At 44.4% G+C, this 17,229-nt stretch overlaps 1 protein-coding gene across 1 annotated transcript in view; it reads left to right on the forward strand.

Annotated features, from left to right (window-relative positions):
• The window catches only part of SLCO3A1 (solute carrier organic anion transporter family member 3A1), a 136,423-nt gene extending 119,624 nt beyond the window's left edge, over window positions 1-16,799 (forward strand). The window contains exons 8-10 of the mRNA XM_033516968.1: window positions 243-418; window positions 3,637-3,701; window positions 7,725-16,799. Of these exons, the coding sequence (XP_033372859.1) occupies window positions 243-418; window positions 3,637-3,701; window positions 7,725-8,104 (621 nt within the window). The 3' untranslated portion in view covers window positions 8,105-16,799. The remainder of the gene's footprint in view (window positions 1-242; window positions 419-3,636; window positions 3,702-7,724) is intronic.
• Window positions 16,800-17,229: the final 430 nt, after the last annotated feature.

A 17,229-nucleotide genomic window follows, 5' to 3' on the forward strand; every position in this document is an offset into this window, starting at 1 on the left:
TATGGGAGAGACTTGAAAGGAGCAGAAGAAAAGAAACAAGCCAAGGGACAGCTTTCCCTTGCTGGCAACATGCGTCAGCTCTGACACTCCTGAAATTCTTTCCAAACCCCCCACAACGAGCACTTAGGAGTTATTTAATTGATCATTAGAGGATTAGGATTGCTGCTGACAAGCCCTGTTACAGAGGGCAGCGGTGGGGATTGCAGCTCTCCCTTCTCCTGACTCCTTGTGCTCCTCTGCAGAACCTCAGTGGCTGTTCGTGCCTCACCTCGGTCCCTGCTGAAAACGCCACCGTTGTTCCTGGCAAATGCCCCAGCCCTGGGTGCGAAGAGGCCTTCCTGACATTCCTGTGCGTGATGTGTGTCTGCAGCATGATCGGGGCCATGGCACAGACACCCTCAGTCATCATCCTCATCAGGTAGGGCTTCAGGCACATCCTCGTCACTGGGGCTTCAGGCACATCCTCGTCACTGGGGCTTCAGGCACATCCTCATCACTGGGGCTTCAGGCACATCCTCATCAGGTAGGGCTTCAGTCACATCCGCATCACTGGGGCTTCAGTCACGTCCTCATCACTGGGGCTTGTCATATCCTCATCACCTGGGGCTTCAGTCACATCCTCATCACTGCGGCTTCAGTCACATCCTCATCACTAGGGCTTCAGTCACATCCTCATCACTGGGGCTTCAGTCATCACTCTCACCAAGTAGGGCCATCAGTCACATCCTCATCACTAGGGCTTCAGTCACATCCTCATCACTGGGGCTTCAGTCACATCCCCATCACTGGGGCTTGTCATATCTTCATCACTGGGGCTTCAGTCATCACTCTCACCAAATAGGGCCATCAGTCACATCCTCATCAGGATGGAACAAGGTGGAGGCAGCTGAGTACAGGGGCTGCTCCTCCACAAACACCCTCCCTCTAACAGTCTTCCTCATCACCATCACTTTTTCCTTACACTCACCAAAGTGATGGTAGGTACTGCAAAGGATCAGAGTAGGAGATGCATTAGTGAACCAAGGGGACAAAGGACAAAAGATTGGCGATCATCAGGTGGGGCCACTCTTGGCGTGGGATCAGGGCAGGAGGGACCTTAGGGCACAGTGGGGAGGTGAGGGTCCCACACAGCTCCTGGCCTCTGCCTTTTACACTGAGCTCACTGTCCCCAGACCCATGACTTCAAACTGAACCTCCATTCAAGCCATTTCCTCCCTAAGCCACTTTTTTTTCATTTGGTAGTGCCTGGTTTAGCCATGGCATGGCCCCAGTTCAGGGCCTGCAGTGTGGAGCTGCTGGAGAGAAAATGAACTGCTTGAGCTCTCCTTTGGTAGAGGGAGTGAGGTGGAACTGGGCCCCCAAACAGATAAGATTCCTGCAGGGATGTTGCAGAGAATGGTGGCAGGGGTTGTTTTCCTGGGATTAACATGGAAATAGAGATGTGAAGTTTCCAGTCCAGGTAATAAGGAAGTTACAGCTGCATCAGAACAAGGGCCACCCCATGTTCTCAGCATGTAATGGCTTAGAGAGAGAGGCTTAGGCTCACCTTTAGAGATAGTCTGGAGACCACAGAAACCACAGAAGAATGAAATGCTGTGGCAAAGACTAGCTTTGGTGAATACCTCCCTGACTGGAGTTTAACTTCTCTCACCCTGGACCAAGTCCAAGAACATAAGGAACCTGGAAGTCTGAAGGACATGTCTGAGTTAAACCAATGTGAATAGGTGGGCAAAAACAGCTTATTCAAATAACTGACCTTGTGTTATTTCCACACATATGGAATACTTCATGATATACATATATATCTAAGCCCACATTTATCCAGAATTACTTAGCTGTCCAAGCTGTCACTTACTGAGAATAATAACCAGAGGCATAAATAGCAGATCCATTCTGCTGCCTGGAAAATTCCAATAAAATTCAATCAATAAGGTCTGTATTAGAAACACACTCTTGAGTGGATTTTGGACAGAACAGCTCTGTGAGGGCATGTCTCCCTGCAGGATACAAAATGAGATATTCCACCTACTAGTTCATTTCTCTCTTTGCATCTCCCGTAGCTAAAGGGAAATCAAATTCCTCATGATAAATATTGTGACAAAAGCAATTTGAAGTTTGAAGAGTTCTTTGTTCAAGGAAGCTGCCAGCACCTTTAGGATCCTGCATGGAGATATCTTAGTGTTGCCTTCAAATGAGATAATCCCAGCCAGGAAGAAGAATACCAAGGAATAAGAAAAGCAAAGGGAAGATTAAACATAGTCAGTTCAGAGCTGTAGGAAATAAACAATTCACACATCCAGATTTATAATTTCACTCAGAATCACTGATAGCTACTAAATATACAGGGGAGAGCTCTGAGCCAGATACCACCTCGAGCTCCCTTGCAACTGCCATCTTCCATGGCTGTAAGAAAGTTGTGGCATATGAATGTGTCCTTGGTGTCCAGGGCAGTGACAAGTAACACTGGCAGCTCCCATGATTATTTAAAAGTGGACTCAGTGTCTACAAATTAAATGTCTTGTCTGTGTCAGTTGGTCACTGCTGTAGTCAGAGAGGAAAGGAGATGTCTCCAAGTGGCAATTTTCACTCCAGCCTAAGGTGTGGGGATTGACTTTGGTCTTAAATATAGAAAAGTGGATGGAAGGACACCTCTACCAATTAAAAGCCCCCTGTGAATATCCCATGTGATAATCTATTTTTTCATTAAAATAAACTTTTAATTCTGTTTCCTTCATTTACCACCCAACTGTAGAATCCTATTTGATCCAAGCCATTAACTATTGGGCCATTTTTCCAAGGTCATATAATTCCTGGCATAAAGGCTTTTTATAGAGTGTGGGTCTGCCTGAAAACTGCTGAAAATCATCCCGAAGTCACAGGCTTTGTGCAGAAGTCATGGTGTGGTATTAGATGGCCCATGAATGTCTGAGAGCAGGGCAGGTGATCAGAAGGGTCTTCTCTTAACTTAAAAGTTCTTACTGGTTTTGTTTTACCAGTTTTGGCTGATGCCCCTCCAGTGCATTTATACAGAAAACCACCCCTGCCATGAATGTTTTTTTAAAGTGCCTTTGAAGGGTAACTCTTAATGCAGTAGTGGTTATGTTCATAGCAGAAGACGCTGCAAACACTGTCTTCCCAAGATAAACAGAGGGGCATGCTTAAGTCACATGCATGAAAACTAGTGCTGAGAACTTCCTCACTGAATCAACAGGCTGACTGAACCTTTTGGTCCACCATCCTCCCTCCCTCTCTTGTTCCTAGTAGTCTGGGGAGTTTCAGAACCAAAAGTTTTCTCTCCCTTCAGCTGTCAACATCTGGAGCCTTGAAAACATGATAGGGAGCTTGTAAACAATGATTTAATGAGATGGGAATTCCATTTTTCCCCATCCAGTGACAACATTAGCTGTTGTTATTAATGACTTGGATAATTCCTGAACCTATCACCAATGCAATTACTTTTGGGGCTGTAGGCAGTTCAGGAGAAGGCAGAAGAAAAGCCCCATTAATGGCTTTTTGAAGAGGTGCTGGTGGCATCCTGTCTGACAGCACAGAATGGCCACGGGGTGTGTTAATCAAAGCAGAACAACAGAAATCGATTTCTCTCTCTCTCCCTCCCTCCCTCCTTCCTCTCTGCAGAACCGTGAGCCCCGAACTCAAGTCTTACGCTCTGGGGGTGCTTTTCCTGCTGCTCCGGTTGCTAGGTAGGTACAAAAGTTGTATGTCCTTCTCTCCCAACCTTTGTTGCTTCATGGAACACTCCATTTTTAACATGCAGAAGTTGATTTCTACTCCCTGTAGTTGTCACAAGTGGGGTCTGACTCACTGGGGTCCAAGCCCTCTCCTTGAGGGATGTCACATCAAGGCTCCTGAAGGCACTTTTCCTGCTATTTGTGTTGTGCTAATGGAAGAAAATGCAGTGTTGCATGAGAAATGTCTGTTTCTCCCATGGTCCCACACAAGCAGTTTCTCTTCTGTAGCTGTTATTAACGTGTCAGCAGCTTGCAGAATTACTGCTGTATTCCATATTGCTGAAGTAGAAGGATGTGGATTTTCACCCTCCTTTGAGGGACAGGACCTGTGTTACAGCGTGGGTTTGCCCCTTCCTTTGGGTGTCTCTGAAAGGAAACCTGGAAAATGAGACAAGCTGAGTCCCTGTTTCCTCCTGTGGGTTATTATCCCATTAAATTGTATATGGCTCCTCCTCTGGACCGGTATGTTCTCCTCATGTATGAATTAAAGGGAGCATACCAGGCTGCTGCTTGTTTCTAGGAGTTTTTTTTCCCCTTCTGGCAGAGGTGGCTCCTGTTTTAAAGCTCTTCTGTTTCAGCTCATTAGTCTCAGTGATTCAGGGCAAAATCCTCTGATCCATCATTGTGTGGGACCATCTCATGCCCAGGGTTTCTGCATGTTGTGGGAGTGGAATCTATGTTTTTTAGCAGGGCACAGAGAGCACCTTCCCTGCATGGCTCCCTTGGTCCCAGAGGAAGGAGCTGTAAAGTGCCATCTCTTAGGCTACAGCAAGACACTGGGAGTACAGGACCGAAAATCCAGCAGTATCAGACATTGCTTTGAATAAGTGACCTCACTTTTTTACTTATTAACACCTTATTCCCCTTAAGCTGAACAGGAAATGGTGCTCCCAGACCAGTTTACAATAATGCCAATTAGATGTCCATTGGTTTTGGTGAAGTAACTGCATTCATACAAAGAGCTCCATCAAGTTAACTTACTTCAAAGGGAAGTTTCTGGGGTGACCTGGGTCAGCTCTGGTTCAAGCCTTGCAAACACAGCATTTTGTTTAGCTGCTGGTGCTGCTCCTGGGTTTTGGCCTGACTTCAGCTGTGACTGGCTAAATGTGGAGTGTCAGCAGGCAAGTGTGCAAGGAGGATGGCTATGGGGTGTTGTTTCCAAAGGAAAAACGCTTAAGGGGAGGGATTTTTAGCTTTTCTTTTTTTCCTTTCATAAGAGAGAAGCCTCCTGAGGTAGCAGCATCCTGAATTCCTCTAAAACCAGGCTCAGACATGTATGCTTAAGTTGAACAGATTTATTTTTTTTCATTCCAATAAAGAAGCCATGGTGAGAATTTAAAGTCAAATCTTTATATGTTGCTCTGTCACTAAGGGATTCCCATGAAATAAGACAATACATCCTGAAGCATATCAGCAATGTAGCTGGAACACACAGAAAATGAAGAGAAAGATACTTTCCCATATGAGCAAGGGTATCCAAATTCTGCCTCTATCAGCCTGAGGTTTGAGAATAGCTTTACTGATTTATTTTAAAAGCTTTTCAGTTCACCTTTAAGCTTTGACTTAAGAAGACAGTGATAATAGCTGCTTCTTGAACCAAAAGAGAGAATTAAATGCAAGAGGTATGAGACCCGAAGGTGCAATCGTAGCTAATAGATTTCAGTAAGACAGAAGCACCCTTTTTTATGCAGCCCTACAGTTTCTGCTATGAAATATATATATATATATCAGAAATTTTTGCAACACTTTGCAGTAAGAGATAGAACATGATTGACTCTCTTTAATATTCGCTGTAATAACATGAAACATGGCTGAATTCTCCCGGTATCCTCCTGCATATATTATCTCATTTCATAGGAATTCTGCTGTGAGAGGGCAGCCTAACAATATCTTCATGTAAAAGCATTACTGCAGTTTCCCAGAGAAGAGGGTAAAGCAGTGCCATTGGAGCCACAGGTTCAGAATGGAATTGTCTGGAATGGCAAAGAATTTCAGACCTTTAATATCCTGAATAGATCCTTTCTCAAGTCTTACAAGGAGCACTTTCCAGGCCAAATTATCATGGACACCAGCAGGGAGCAGGCAGCTCTCTCTGAAATTCAGTCTGCACATCTCTAAAGCTTTGTATCAACATCTGTCAGCATGTTGACAAGCAGGGACTGACACCTCCAAATTGTGATCCAAATGTGGTTTTCTGTTATTCCAGAAAGAATGTGGCTCCTCAGTCACTGGCACATCTGGATGTTACCCCTGAGGTGCCATCCAGCAGCACTGGGCACACAAACTGCAGTCTGCAGCACAGCCTCTTGCTTGTTTGTGGCAGGAGCCCAGCTGAATTTTTAAAATCCAGGTTGCTCACAAGTTTCAACTAAAAAATTGTCTTTTAATTTAGAAGCAGAACCAGCCCAGCCTGGATTTTCAAGTCATTGAAACGATGAACAAAGAGCTGGTGCTGATATTTTTTTCCAGAACACAGACAGGGTTTTAGATACGATGACTGGAACTAGTATTTCTAACAAACAGATTGTCTTGCTTTTTTATCATCTGGTTTTATTTACTACATTTGTGCTATTAATGACTGGTTAAAATGAGTACCGAAAGCCCATATAGCCTTTCTTAATTCCTGCATTTATCAACATATAAGGAAGATCAAACAAAATCTGTAGAGTTCCAGTCATCAACAAAATAAGATAAAGAGATCTCAGTTACCACAGGGAACAGTGAAGACAACCAATCTATTTGTAGTCTTAGGATACATGTCATGAATGTCACTACTTTGCTCGTGACAAGCTGAAGGAAAGTATCTTTTTTAAGCCTGGAAATCCAGGTTAATGATGAAACTGGATCCAAGATTAAACACTTTCCTGTCTAAAAACTGCAGTCCTTGTGTCTGCTTTCACAGGTATTTATAGAGTCTCAGGCATCACAGCACCTACGGATGCATTGATACTGCCAGGGGGGTGTTGTTCCTGCCTGCTGTTGGATTTCAGTAGATGCAGTGCTCTCCTTTGCTCTCTCTGTCTTAACCCACAGTGGCTTTATCAATCAGGGGTTTTTTCAGGGTTTATCTGCTTCTAGCCTCTGCCCATGAATACAGCAGAAGGTAGAGAAATGGTTACATTATGTGGAATGTTCACATTTTCCTCCCAGCGCTGCACGCTCGGTGCACGTGCGCTGGCTGGGGAGTGCAGAGCTGGAACGTGGATGTCCTAATCACCGTCAGGCTAATGGGAAATGGGGGGTTGCTGCAGTGTCCCTGTAGGATGGGGGATAGTAGCGAAGAAAAACATTTCCTTTATTAGTTAAATGAGTTTGGAGTGATTACTTTGCTTTAAGATTGCAGCTCTGCTGCAAACTATGATTGAGAAACACTCATCGGTAGTTAGCTGCAGTGGCTGTGGGAGAATCCTGCTGTGATATTTCATTTAATGGCACTCTGAAATTTTCCCTTCTTTTCAGATGGCATCTTTGACATCTATTAGAGGCTATTTCTTTTCCTTAGATCCAGAGAAAACCTTTTGCTATGTCAGGGTACAGTCCAAAAGTGGATCTCAGTGCCAAGGCTGATTTTAGGTGCTGAACTGGAATGCTGAAATTCTTCAGATGAACACCCTGAAGTGCAGGATTGCCAGTTTCTAGAGTGAGCTGCAAGGCTGTCCTCCTCCTCTTTCATTTACCCCTCCACTTAGTCTCATTAGGCAAACAAGAAGCTTAATAAAAGCCACTCAAACTTGAATAAAATCCTTGCTGCATATTGATATCAGCGGGAATCTCTTCTGTAGACATTAAGTCCAAGCTAAAAGCTCATCCACAAACTTCATTCAGGTTGATTTAGAACTTCAAAAATTAGAATCACAGGCTGCAGCTGGGACTATTAACCTTGATAAAGTACCCTCTTTCCACTCACTGCAGTCACGTCCTCTCTCTTTATCACAGGGATCATAAAAGCATGATTTGTCTCTCTTATTTTGGCAGGTTTTATCCCACCACCGCTGATCTTCGGGGCCGGGATTGACTCCACGTGTCTGTTCTGGAGCACATTCTGCGGCGAGCAAGGAGCCTGTGCACTGTATGACAACGTGGTCTACAGATACCTGTATGTCAGCATTGCTATCGCCCTCAAGTCCTTTGCATTCATCCTGTACACAACCACCTGGCAGTGCTTGAGGAAAAACTATAAAAGATACATCAAGAACCACGAAGGTGGTCTCAGCACTAGTGAGTTTTTTGCCTCTACTCTCACCCTAGACAATCTGGGGCGGGACTCGGTGCCCCAAAATCAACCACATAGGACAAAATTTATCTATAACCTTGAAGATCATGAGTGGTGTGAAAATATGGAGTCTGTTTTATAGTGACTGTGGAAGGGTGAACTATATTAATAATACAAGGGTCCTTTTTAATAAAAACAAGGAGAGAGCACGAATGAGAGAAGAAACAACTGCAAAACAGCATCGGCAACACAGGAAACTTTTGTCTTTTTCTCAAAGTCAGACCCGGCCAGGATTCTTGAGGACAACATCTTTTAATGGGATCACTTGTGACATCCTGCAGGGTGATGGAGAAAGCAGGGAGCCCTTGTGGCTGGGTACCAACTCCTTTGGCGACAGTACGAGCTTCCAAGGAGGGCAGAGGTTCGCTGGAGAGCCCGGCACAGGCTTGGGCACGAGGCGTAGGGAAAGCAAGGTGATAACAGCAAGGTGATAACAGCAAGCTGATAACAGCAAGCTGATAACAGCAATAGGTTTTTTCCCAGTTGAGATGGGCTGTGTGGAGCCCTGCGGGGTTGGCCAGGCTGGGTGCTGCTCCAACCTGCTGCGTCTGCCATGGCAAGGAGGGAGCTGTGCTGGAGTCCTTCCAGCAGTCACACTCTGTCACCAGCCACGAGTCCACGATAAATACCTTGAAAGCTGCTGGAAACCTTCCCAGTGGCAAGCAATGCTGTCAGGGGTATCCAAGTCCTTCCAGCCCAGGCTTATTCGCAGATTGCAGCTTGGTGGCTGTCTGCGAATAGCTGCGCTCAGATCTCAAACCCAGTAGAGTTCAAGACATTTGCTCACACTTGCCAAACGTGCTGTCATTTTTAAAGGGGGATGAGCTCCAAATACTTACCTGTGTAGTCCTCTAATGAGATGTTTTTTGAAATTATTTTCAAATCTATGTTAACCCTTAAATCGCTGACACTTTTCCATGAGGAGGATTTATTTATGCTAGTTTGGGGAAGGATCCTGTTTAATTCACCCAAACGTAATGTGACTCAAGGGGTTTGTTTAATCCTCTGCATTTTTTATCCATACGCCTTCATTCTAATATGCTACCAAGCCAATGAAGACACATAATATGTTTTTAAAAAAGAGAATGAATGCACTGTGTCTCTATAAAAACAATTGTCAGTTGGAGAATTACAGATAATATGATGATTTACATAATATAGTTTTTTTCATATTCTATGTGACTCAGTGAATACATATATATGTGGAGAGGCTGTTTATGTTCTCTCCAGTTTTTAAAGATATATATATATAATTTGCAATCTAGAAATTGTGTGGTGGATGTTTTCTTTAAAGTGTGTGTGTGTGTGTGAGCGTGTGTGTGTACAAGATGAGAGGAATACCTTAATCCTTCAACCCTCACAAGTGGTATTTTATTTTTCACCTGAGAAATTCCACTGACTTTCAGTGGAAGCCATGTGAGGAAGATGGAATAATCTCTCCTGGATACCACATTTTGTTTGTACGTGTGGGAATAGTGTTCCTCTGGAAGGCTGGGTTATGGGAGCAGAGGCTGGCCAGCACTGAGCAACTCAAACTTCCATTCAGCTCCCCACAAACATCCATGCAGGAGCAGATTTGGCTTGGCTCTTGCAGTGCAGACTTACCTAAACCTGCAAAAACCGTGGGGAAACTTTCACCTGATTACAAGAAGCATGGGGGTCAGGCTTATTTTGTATGCATATTTTTGTTTTCCAAAACATTCCTGCTGGGAAGCAATGCAAATTGGCAGCATTTGATGAGCTTTTCCCCAGGAACCAGACTTGTTTCCAATGGACTAAATGTCAGAAGGGCTTTAAGGGTTAGCATCGTAATTAAAAGTTCCTTTTTTGTGTGAATTTCGAAGCTGTTGTGTGAACTTGAGGATGTTTAAAGGAGTAACCTGGCATGTTGAGTCAAATGCTGGATGTCACTTCCATGCAGGTGGCAGAGGGGCTGATCTTCCCCAAATCCTTTTCCATTGCTGCAGTGGACACCCCAGAGCTGACACAATTACAGAGGGTTGATAACTTTTCACTCATGTTCAGCACCTTCTTAGCAGACTTTGCTCCTATCCAGGCTTTGCAATATGGGTGTGGAGTATCAAACTGCTTCCACTTGACTGAAATTACATGTGTGTTTGCAACTTATGCACAGAATTACATGTTCAGCAACAATAAGGGCAGGAAAAAAGGTTGTATCAAATAAACTCCATTGTGCCAAATACTCAACAAATATTGTAACTGCAGATATTTAATTCTTGGGTTTCAGCCATGTTAAGATTCACTCTACTGATGAAGGAGTTTAAGGAAAAAAAAAATATTAAGCTGTGCAGTGCCATTGTTATGCTGGGTGGTAAATGATGCTTTTTAGACCATTACATTGGTTTAGTATGTCCTATCTGCTAAAACAGAGATACTGCATCCATAAAACAATGAATTCAAAAAAGGCACAGCGTGCATAACTGTCTCATAAAATATATATAATTGTCAAGTATAAGCCTTTGAAATAATTCTGTACGGTTCCCTTCATTCTGCAGATTCATTACTTAGACTGCTGTCTTTCCAAATGTTAGCTCATAATTTTATACTATACACACACTTTCAGACTGGAACACAAATTTCACAGAACCTTTCTAAAAGCCTGATTGCTTGAAATTTCATAATGCCTTTCACAATTTCATGATTTTCCCCTCTGAAAGTGCAAGGTGAAGGAGAATAGCATGCTGATTGATATGATGTAAAACAAACTCCCAGTGTTCACGAGCTGTGGTTTGTTGGTACAAAGTCCCCCTTGACCGGAGTTATGGAAACAGGATTCCAGGGCACATAACATTTTCATTTTTGTTTTTCTTTACTTTTTCCATTTGATCTCTTCTCTTAGTATGTGTGGGAGATGCAGTTGAATGGGGTTACTTACATTATTTTTAAGCTGTAACTTGAAATTCCTGCATGATTGTTATTTTATTTCTTTTCATAATGGAATTTTTGAAAAGCTTTTCTCCCATCCCACTCTTATTTTTATTTTTTTTTCCCAGGGTTAGGTCTGATGCCTGCATCGTGAAGGGCTTTGCTGTCGGTGCTTTGGTACAGATTTAAGAACAGAGCTTTAGTTTAAAGAAAACAAACACAGACCAAACACTTCATCCACAGCAGCAGGCATTTTATTTTTTTTTCTGATTTCAGAACCACAAGCCATTTTTGTCTGCAACCCAGTTTTTGTTACAGAATAACAAATGAAGAGTGTCAGACATCCTCCTTCTTCCCAAACTGCGTTATGGGCCTTCACCTGTCAGCACTTCGCCTCCATCCTGCAACTGCCTTAACCATGCAGGAGACTTAAAAAACAAGGATGGAGTTAGAAAAATGCCCAGGAACAGAAACAGGGGCGTGGTCTGAGCTGTGCAGTCCAGATCCAGTGGCAGAAATTGTTTCTTAATTTTCAAGAGCATTGAAATTGAGGGGTTTGTTAGGGCTTCAGTCTCAGCAGAAATGTCCTTTTGGCATTTTCAAGCACTGTGTTCCCCACGTGGCTGTCTGCTAAGGAATGGGATGTTGGGAAAAACAAACTACTACTGAGATTCTGCAGTCTCTCTGGGATTGACCAGTTGCCTTGCATGGCTTCAGGCTGGGGTTTCCTTTCCCGTGCACAGATCCTACTTTGGAATAGCCCCAGTGGAATCAAAAGGGAACCCCAGTCTAAAATTGGTGCAGATGACACTGGAATAGTTTTCTCTGCATCCTTGTTAACAAGGTGATGGATTTCCAGAACTTTCTTTTAATGTATATAGAAATCATCCGTTTTTCTGACTTTGCTCAGCACATCTTGGATGTAGAGTGGGACTGAAGAGTCCATCACTTGAATTATCACTTGAATATCACAAACCTTCCATTCCTGGCAATTCAGCTAACGGGGACCTCCCTGTGCCATTCACTTCTGAGATGCACTAAACTCCCTGGTGCTGCTTCTGTTAATCGTGGTTGGGTCTCACCTTGCTCAGAAGGTGAGAAGGGAAAGATGCAGAGAGGAATTAGCTTCCATTATCTGACTTAGCTACGCTTCAAAATGCTTCCAGATTGAGCTGATGGTTTGCAGACATTTGGAAAGTGATTGGAGTATTTCCAAATGGCTGAGACACATCGACTTCTTTTTCCTTGCAAAAAGAAATAAATTAAAATTAAGGGAATGAGTGTGATTTGGACCCCCTCCTATCCCCATCAGAGTTTTAAGTTCATCATATTGCATTGGAGGCAGTATGCTTAAGGTTCACCTTTGTGTCTCAGACAGACTCACATTTTTCCTCAGTAAATGAGGTCCTGAGACACAGAAGGGCAACTCCAACTCACAGCCAGCAGTTTCACTCCACAGCCAACCCACAACAACCTGAAGCCTACCAGCACTGTGAAGCTTTAGTCCCCAAGTCAGCCACAGCTGTTGCTGCCATGTGAGTTTGTCACAGCTGGGTGTGTTTGGCTTGGTGTTTTCTTCAGACTTTGGCATTCTTGGTGTGATGTTTGCTTTATTCTTGGCAGGTGACGTGGGGAATTGTCAGTACAAAAGACACATGCAAATGCTTCACTGGACTGCTGTGATAACAGCTTTGTTTCTTTGTTCACAAGGGTTTCCAGAGTTACTCCTGCTCTGCCTTTAAATGCAGCTGTGCTCATCTATCCCCCTAATTTTATGTGAACTGTGTTTGCAGACAGGAGCAGGTTTGTTGATGTTCTCTCTCTAGATCTGATTAATACGTGCAAAGCTCACAAGTTTTCTGTGCACAGGGCAGAGCACCTCTGATTACAAGCAATAACACTGACCTGCTCGTTTGCAACAGGGATTCTGGCTTTCCTTACCTAAATCTGGGTTTGCCTCTCCCAGCATCCCACACCACTGCTGTGACTCCCCTGGTTTGTTGGCAGCCAAGATTCTACAATCAGTGGAACACAGGCAGCAGTTCATTATGATGGGAATTTTTGGTGTGACCCAGATTCAGCCATGCTTACCCTGATGGTTGGGACTGACCCAAGGAGGAAAGGACATTGTAACTGAGCCACTCTGAAGGGATTATCCACCCTTCTGTGCTCCTGGATAGCCCTACCTCCACCAGACCCATGGTTTGTGGGTGTTTTCTTCCAGGCTGACCATCAGCTTCCTTTCTCTAGCCACAGTTCTTCCTTCCTTCCCCTGATGGCAAAGCACAGCTTGGCTATACCAAGTCAATACAAGGTACCCAGAGTTACTGAGTGGTGTTTAAATTTGCCTGGAATGCCAGCAGGTCTCACTTAGTTTTACATATGTTCAAAATGTTATAGTTCGTTCTGCTTATATCCCCTAAATCTATAACTTCTAGGCTGCAAATGATGTTTTCTATCATTCCATTGACATTTCTAGCCAATCTCAGTCTTAATACAATTGCTTTGCTGAAAAATGGCCTTTCAGCAGTTCTTAGACATGAGGTACTTCTTTATTAACTAGTGATGCCAAAAATCTTTGGCCATTGTCTGTTCCCTGAATTCAGGGGAGCAGAAGGAAGCTGTGCCTGCCCAGAAGCAATACTGATGTTTCCTGGGGCAGAGTGTGAACGTGGACTGCTCTTTTTTCAGCTTCAGTCTTGCCTGTTTGGCTCTGGGCATCTCTTGATTCCAGAAGGACCCAGGGAATTCAGGAGAAGCCTGAATAGACAGAGCAGTCCTATTTAGATGTCTGCAAGAGTAGGACTTTCAGGATATTTGTAGTGTTTATATTGTTTTGCTTGTCAAAGCTTTGCTTCAGTCTGTATTTGTTTGATGAATGGAATGACCATTCATCAAACAAATGGGGTTTGGGATGGGATGAGTTTGTGATGTTTCCCCCACTTTATTCAGATTAAGTGTGGCAGAGCAGGATGCCCAGCCCCAAGAAGGAAAAGATTTGTCATACCCTGAGCAGTTTGTAGTGCTGGACTTGTTCTACACAAAGTTGGTGTCTGCATATGGCAGGAAGCAATAAGAAACTTGCCAGCTGCAACTCAGAAAATAATTTATAGCAATTTCATACATGAGTTTTCCCTTTTATTTCTTCCTTGCAAAATGCTGAGAAAACCAAGAAAATGCCTCCAAGGTCATTTCTTCATATCATCTGTGGTCTGGAGGAGTTGGAAAAGCTTTCTTGTCATTTATATGAGGCTGGATGTTATGCATGGACATAAAACTCATGGGTTATTTCTGCTCCCTGAGTTCCCTAGGCTGGAATTTTCTCATCAGTAAAAATATTTAGTTCAAATGTGATTAGGAATTGAGTAAGAGGATCCTTGCTCAGTGCCAGTGGGCTGAGCACCACTGGACACACAGCATTCCAGGACAGTGCTGGCTTCCAACTCACAGTCCACTTTCCAGGAATATTCTCTCACAGATGCTTGGAATTCTCAGCCTCTCCCAGTGTTCCTACTGGTTAAAGCACTCATTTGAGTAATTTAGAGAAACTAATTTGAGAGCAAACACGAGAAGGGTATGAACCCAGACAAAACCAAATTGGTATTGAGGCGAAGCAGGTGGTGTAAATTTTATTTGCGATGTTTGCACAGCTCTTGGATCGGAAGCAGAAACCTCTCGGGCATCAAGAGAGTTGCACATGGCCTAACATATCTTAGTTCTTCCCAAATGAACTGCCCGTGGATGGGACAGCAAAAGGCTTCTTTCCCTGCCACGGATATCTCACCCCCAGAACCCGTTTTCTCTTGCAGTACGGCATCGCACAAACACCGGTGCATTTACCCCTCAGTGCAAACAGTGCTGTGTTTCTGGTGCCTCACAACAATAACTGTGAACTTGAAAGGAAGAAACGACCCCTGTTCTTCACCCATGACCCTTCCTGCCCGACCACAGGAGGAGGATGATCCCTCTTGGAGACTCACAGCCGTTCTCCTAAAGTCTTACAGCAGCAGGACCAAACGGTGCTCTGTGATCACGGGTGGCCTATGCCCTGTGCTAGGGGTCTGTAGCTCAGCTACAGCCCCACGTTGCCTTCACAGTGTGTTGGTGCAAAGCCTGCTGAGGAGGCTGCACATGACTGCCCCTGACAAGTGCTAAGGGCTGCCAGTGGTCTGTGACCACCAAAGTTTTGGAGTCTCCACGTTAGCACATGAAAGCAGCTTCCCTCACCTGCTTTTGGGGAAGAGCCATCCCAGAGCAGGTTCAGAGGGAAACTGGAGCAGCGCTGGGACCGCACAACAGGGAGCTCTTGGTACCACACCCGCAGGGAGGAGGGGGTGGGATGGAGCAGGGGAAGAGCTGTGACATTTTAAAACCCATAGTGCCTACCGCTGCAAATGGAACGCTGTATTGTATTATATTATACGTGACTACCATGTAAATAAAGTACAATAAATGTGGTGTTCGTTAGGATTTTGATACAAGTCAAATGCAGTCTGCAGAAATGTTTTTTCCCTGCTGTATGTACTTATATCACATTCCAGGCATGGGGACATTGGAGTTGTGTGAGCTGGCAGTGCATAAATGGCATTAGATGGGGCGTGTTTGCAGTAAGACTGTTCTAAAATTCTTTTTGCCCTGTGCAAGTGAGACACAAGCACCATCTGAAACCAGAGGGGAGGGAGTGGGGGCAGTTTACACAGGCAGGAGGAGAGCAGCTCTTGCTGTGCTTGATGAGAAGAGACTGCCCAGCCAGTCCTTGGCCATGCCTCACTCGTGGTGGAGAGACAGCGAGGTTTTGGTGGCTGATCTCTCTTTGCTTGTTCTCCTGCTGCAGAGGTTGACCAGCAGCACATGCCCTGCCTGTGTAACCTGGTTATTCCCCACCCCTGACAGCCCTTAGTGGCAGCTACAGATGAGCAAACTCGAGAACTTAAAATTCAAAGCAGATTGGGAAAGGAGTTCTGTTCTTGACCAGCTGGCTCTTCTGTGTCTCTAGCAGAGATTGAGGGGCTTGGAGTTTTGGCTAATAGTATTAGGATTTTGTTCCTTAACCCACTCCCTTATCCATCCTTCTCTTTGTCCATAGTGTAAATAAAGAAAATGATACATTTTCACGAGGCAGGCCTGCCATGTGCCCTCCAAATCCTGATGTGTCTCCTAACTGGGTTGTTGGTGGGAGTTTCTCTGGGCTTCAGAAGCTCAGGACTCCTCTGACAAGGGTTTGCAGCTGGTGTGTGGGTGTAATCTTCCCTCAGTACATGGAAGGTGCTTCCACACTGGTTGTTTTGTTGGAGAACAAGACCACTCCATGCAGTGTGTCACACCTGTGACTGAAACTCACCTGCAGAGCTCTGTGCAGGGTTCACAGCACTGGAGGAGAATTTACCTGCCTCTGTACCAGACCAGTCCGTGGTGTTTGTCCCTCATACCATTGCTGTCCTTCACAGTCACCTGGGCAGAGCAGCAATTGTGGGTTGTGGAGAAGGTCCTCCCTGCACAGAACATCTCCACAAATAGTCTGCAGCACTGTGTGGGACCTGGACGAGCCCACGTGCCACTGCCCCTTCTCGGGCTGAGGGTTACTGTTCTCCTGCAGTGCCCAAGCAAAAGTGGTCCTCAGAAAGGTCTTTGAACTGTGCTGGTAATTTTTCAGATGTTTAGCAGCACTTCCACAATAAACCAAAACCTGGTTTGGAAAAGGAAATGTTTCACTGTACAATTGACTTTAAAAAAAAAAAAAAAGAGAAGCCACATGCTCGATATATTTTGAGTACTGTGTTCTGTATTTTTGCAGCTTATATTTTCCAGATGAGCAGTTTAGAAATATGTGATGTGAAATACATACTGTAAGTTTGCTGTAAATGATATTAAAAACACTATTTTCATTCTTCTCCTGTCTCACTGGATGATCTCTTTGGTTCCCCCAGGTTGGCTGGCTGGGCTGGTGGTTCCAGAAAGTTCTCAGTCTCAGTAAAAGCAGGGCTGAGAGCTCAGGCTGGAGGTTCTGATGGTGATGAAAGTTTGCTAGAAATGACAGTGGGGGTGAATGTGTTCTGTGCATGTGGAGTGCCTTCAGAGGGGAGGTCCAGTGAAGCAGTGGTTGTGGCAGAGAAGGTAAGGCAGGTTTTGGGGAAGGGAAAAACGAAATTTAATGAGTGGAGAAAGGAGAGAACAAGGGCATCCTAAATTCTTGCAGAACGGAGGAACTTGAACACCTGGAAGACAATAAAATGAGGAGGAGCTCAGAGGGAACATGATTTGAGGAGAAAAATACTGGATGTGTCGGTGGTGATGAATGTGTCTCACACTCTTTATGTCAGT

Source organism: Parus major, chromosome 10, assembly GCF_001522545.3.
Source record: "Parus major isolate Abel chromosome 10, Parus_major1.1, whole genome shotgun sequence".
Taxonomy (NCBI): Eukaryota; Metazoa; Chordata; class Aves; order Passeriformes; family Paridae; genus Parus; species Parus major.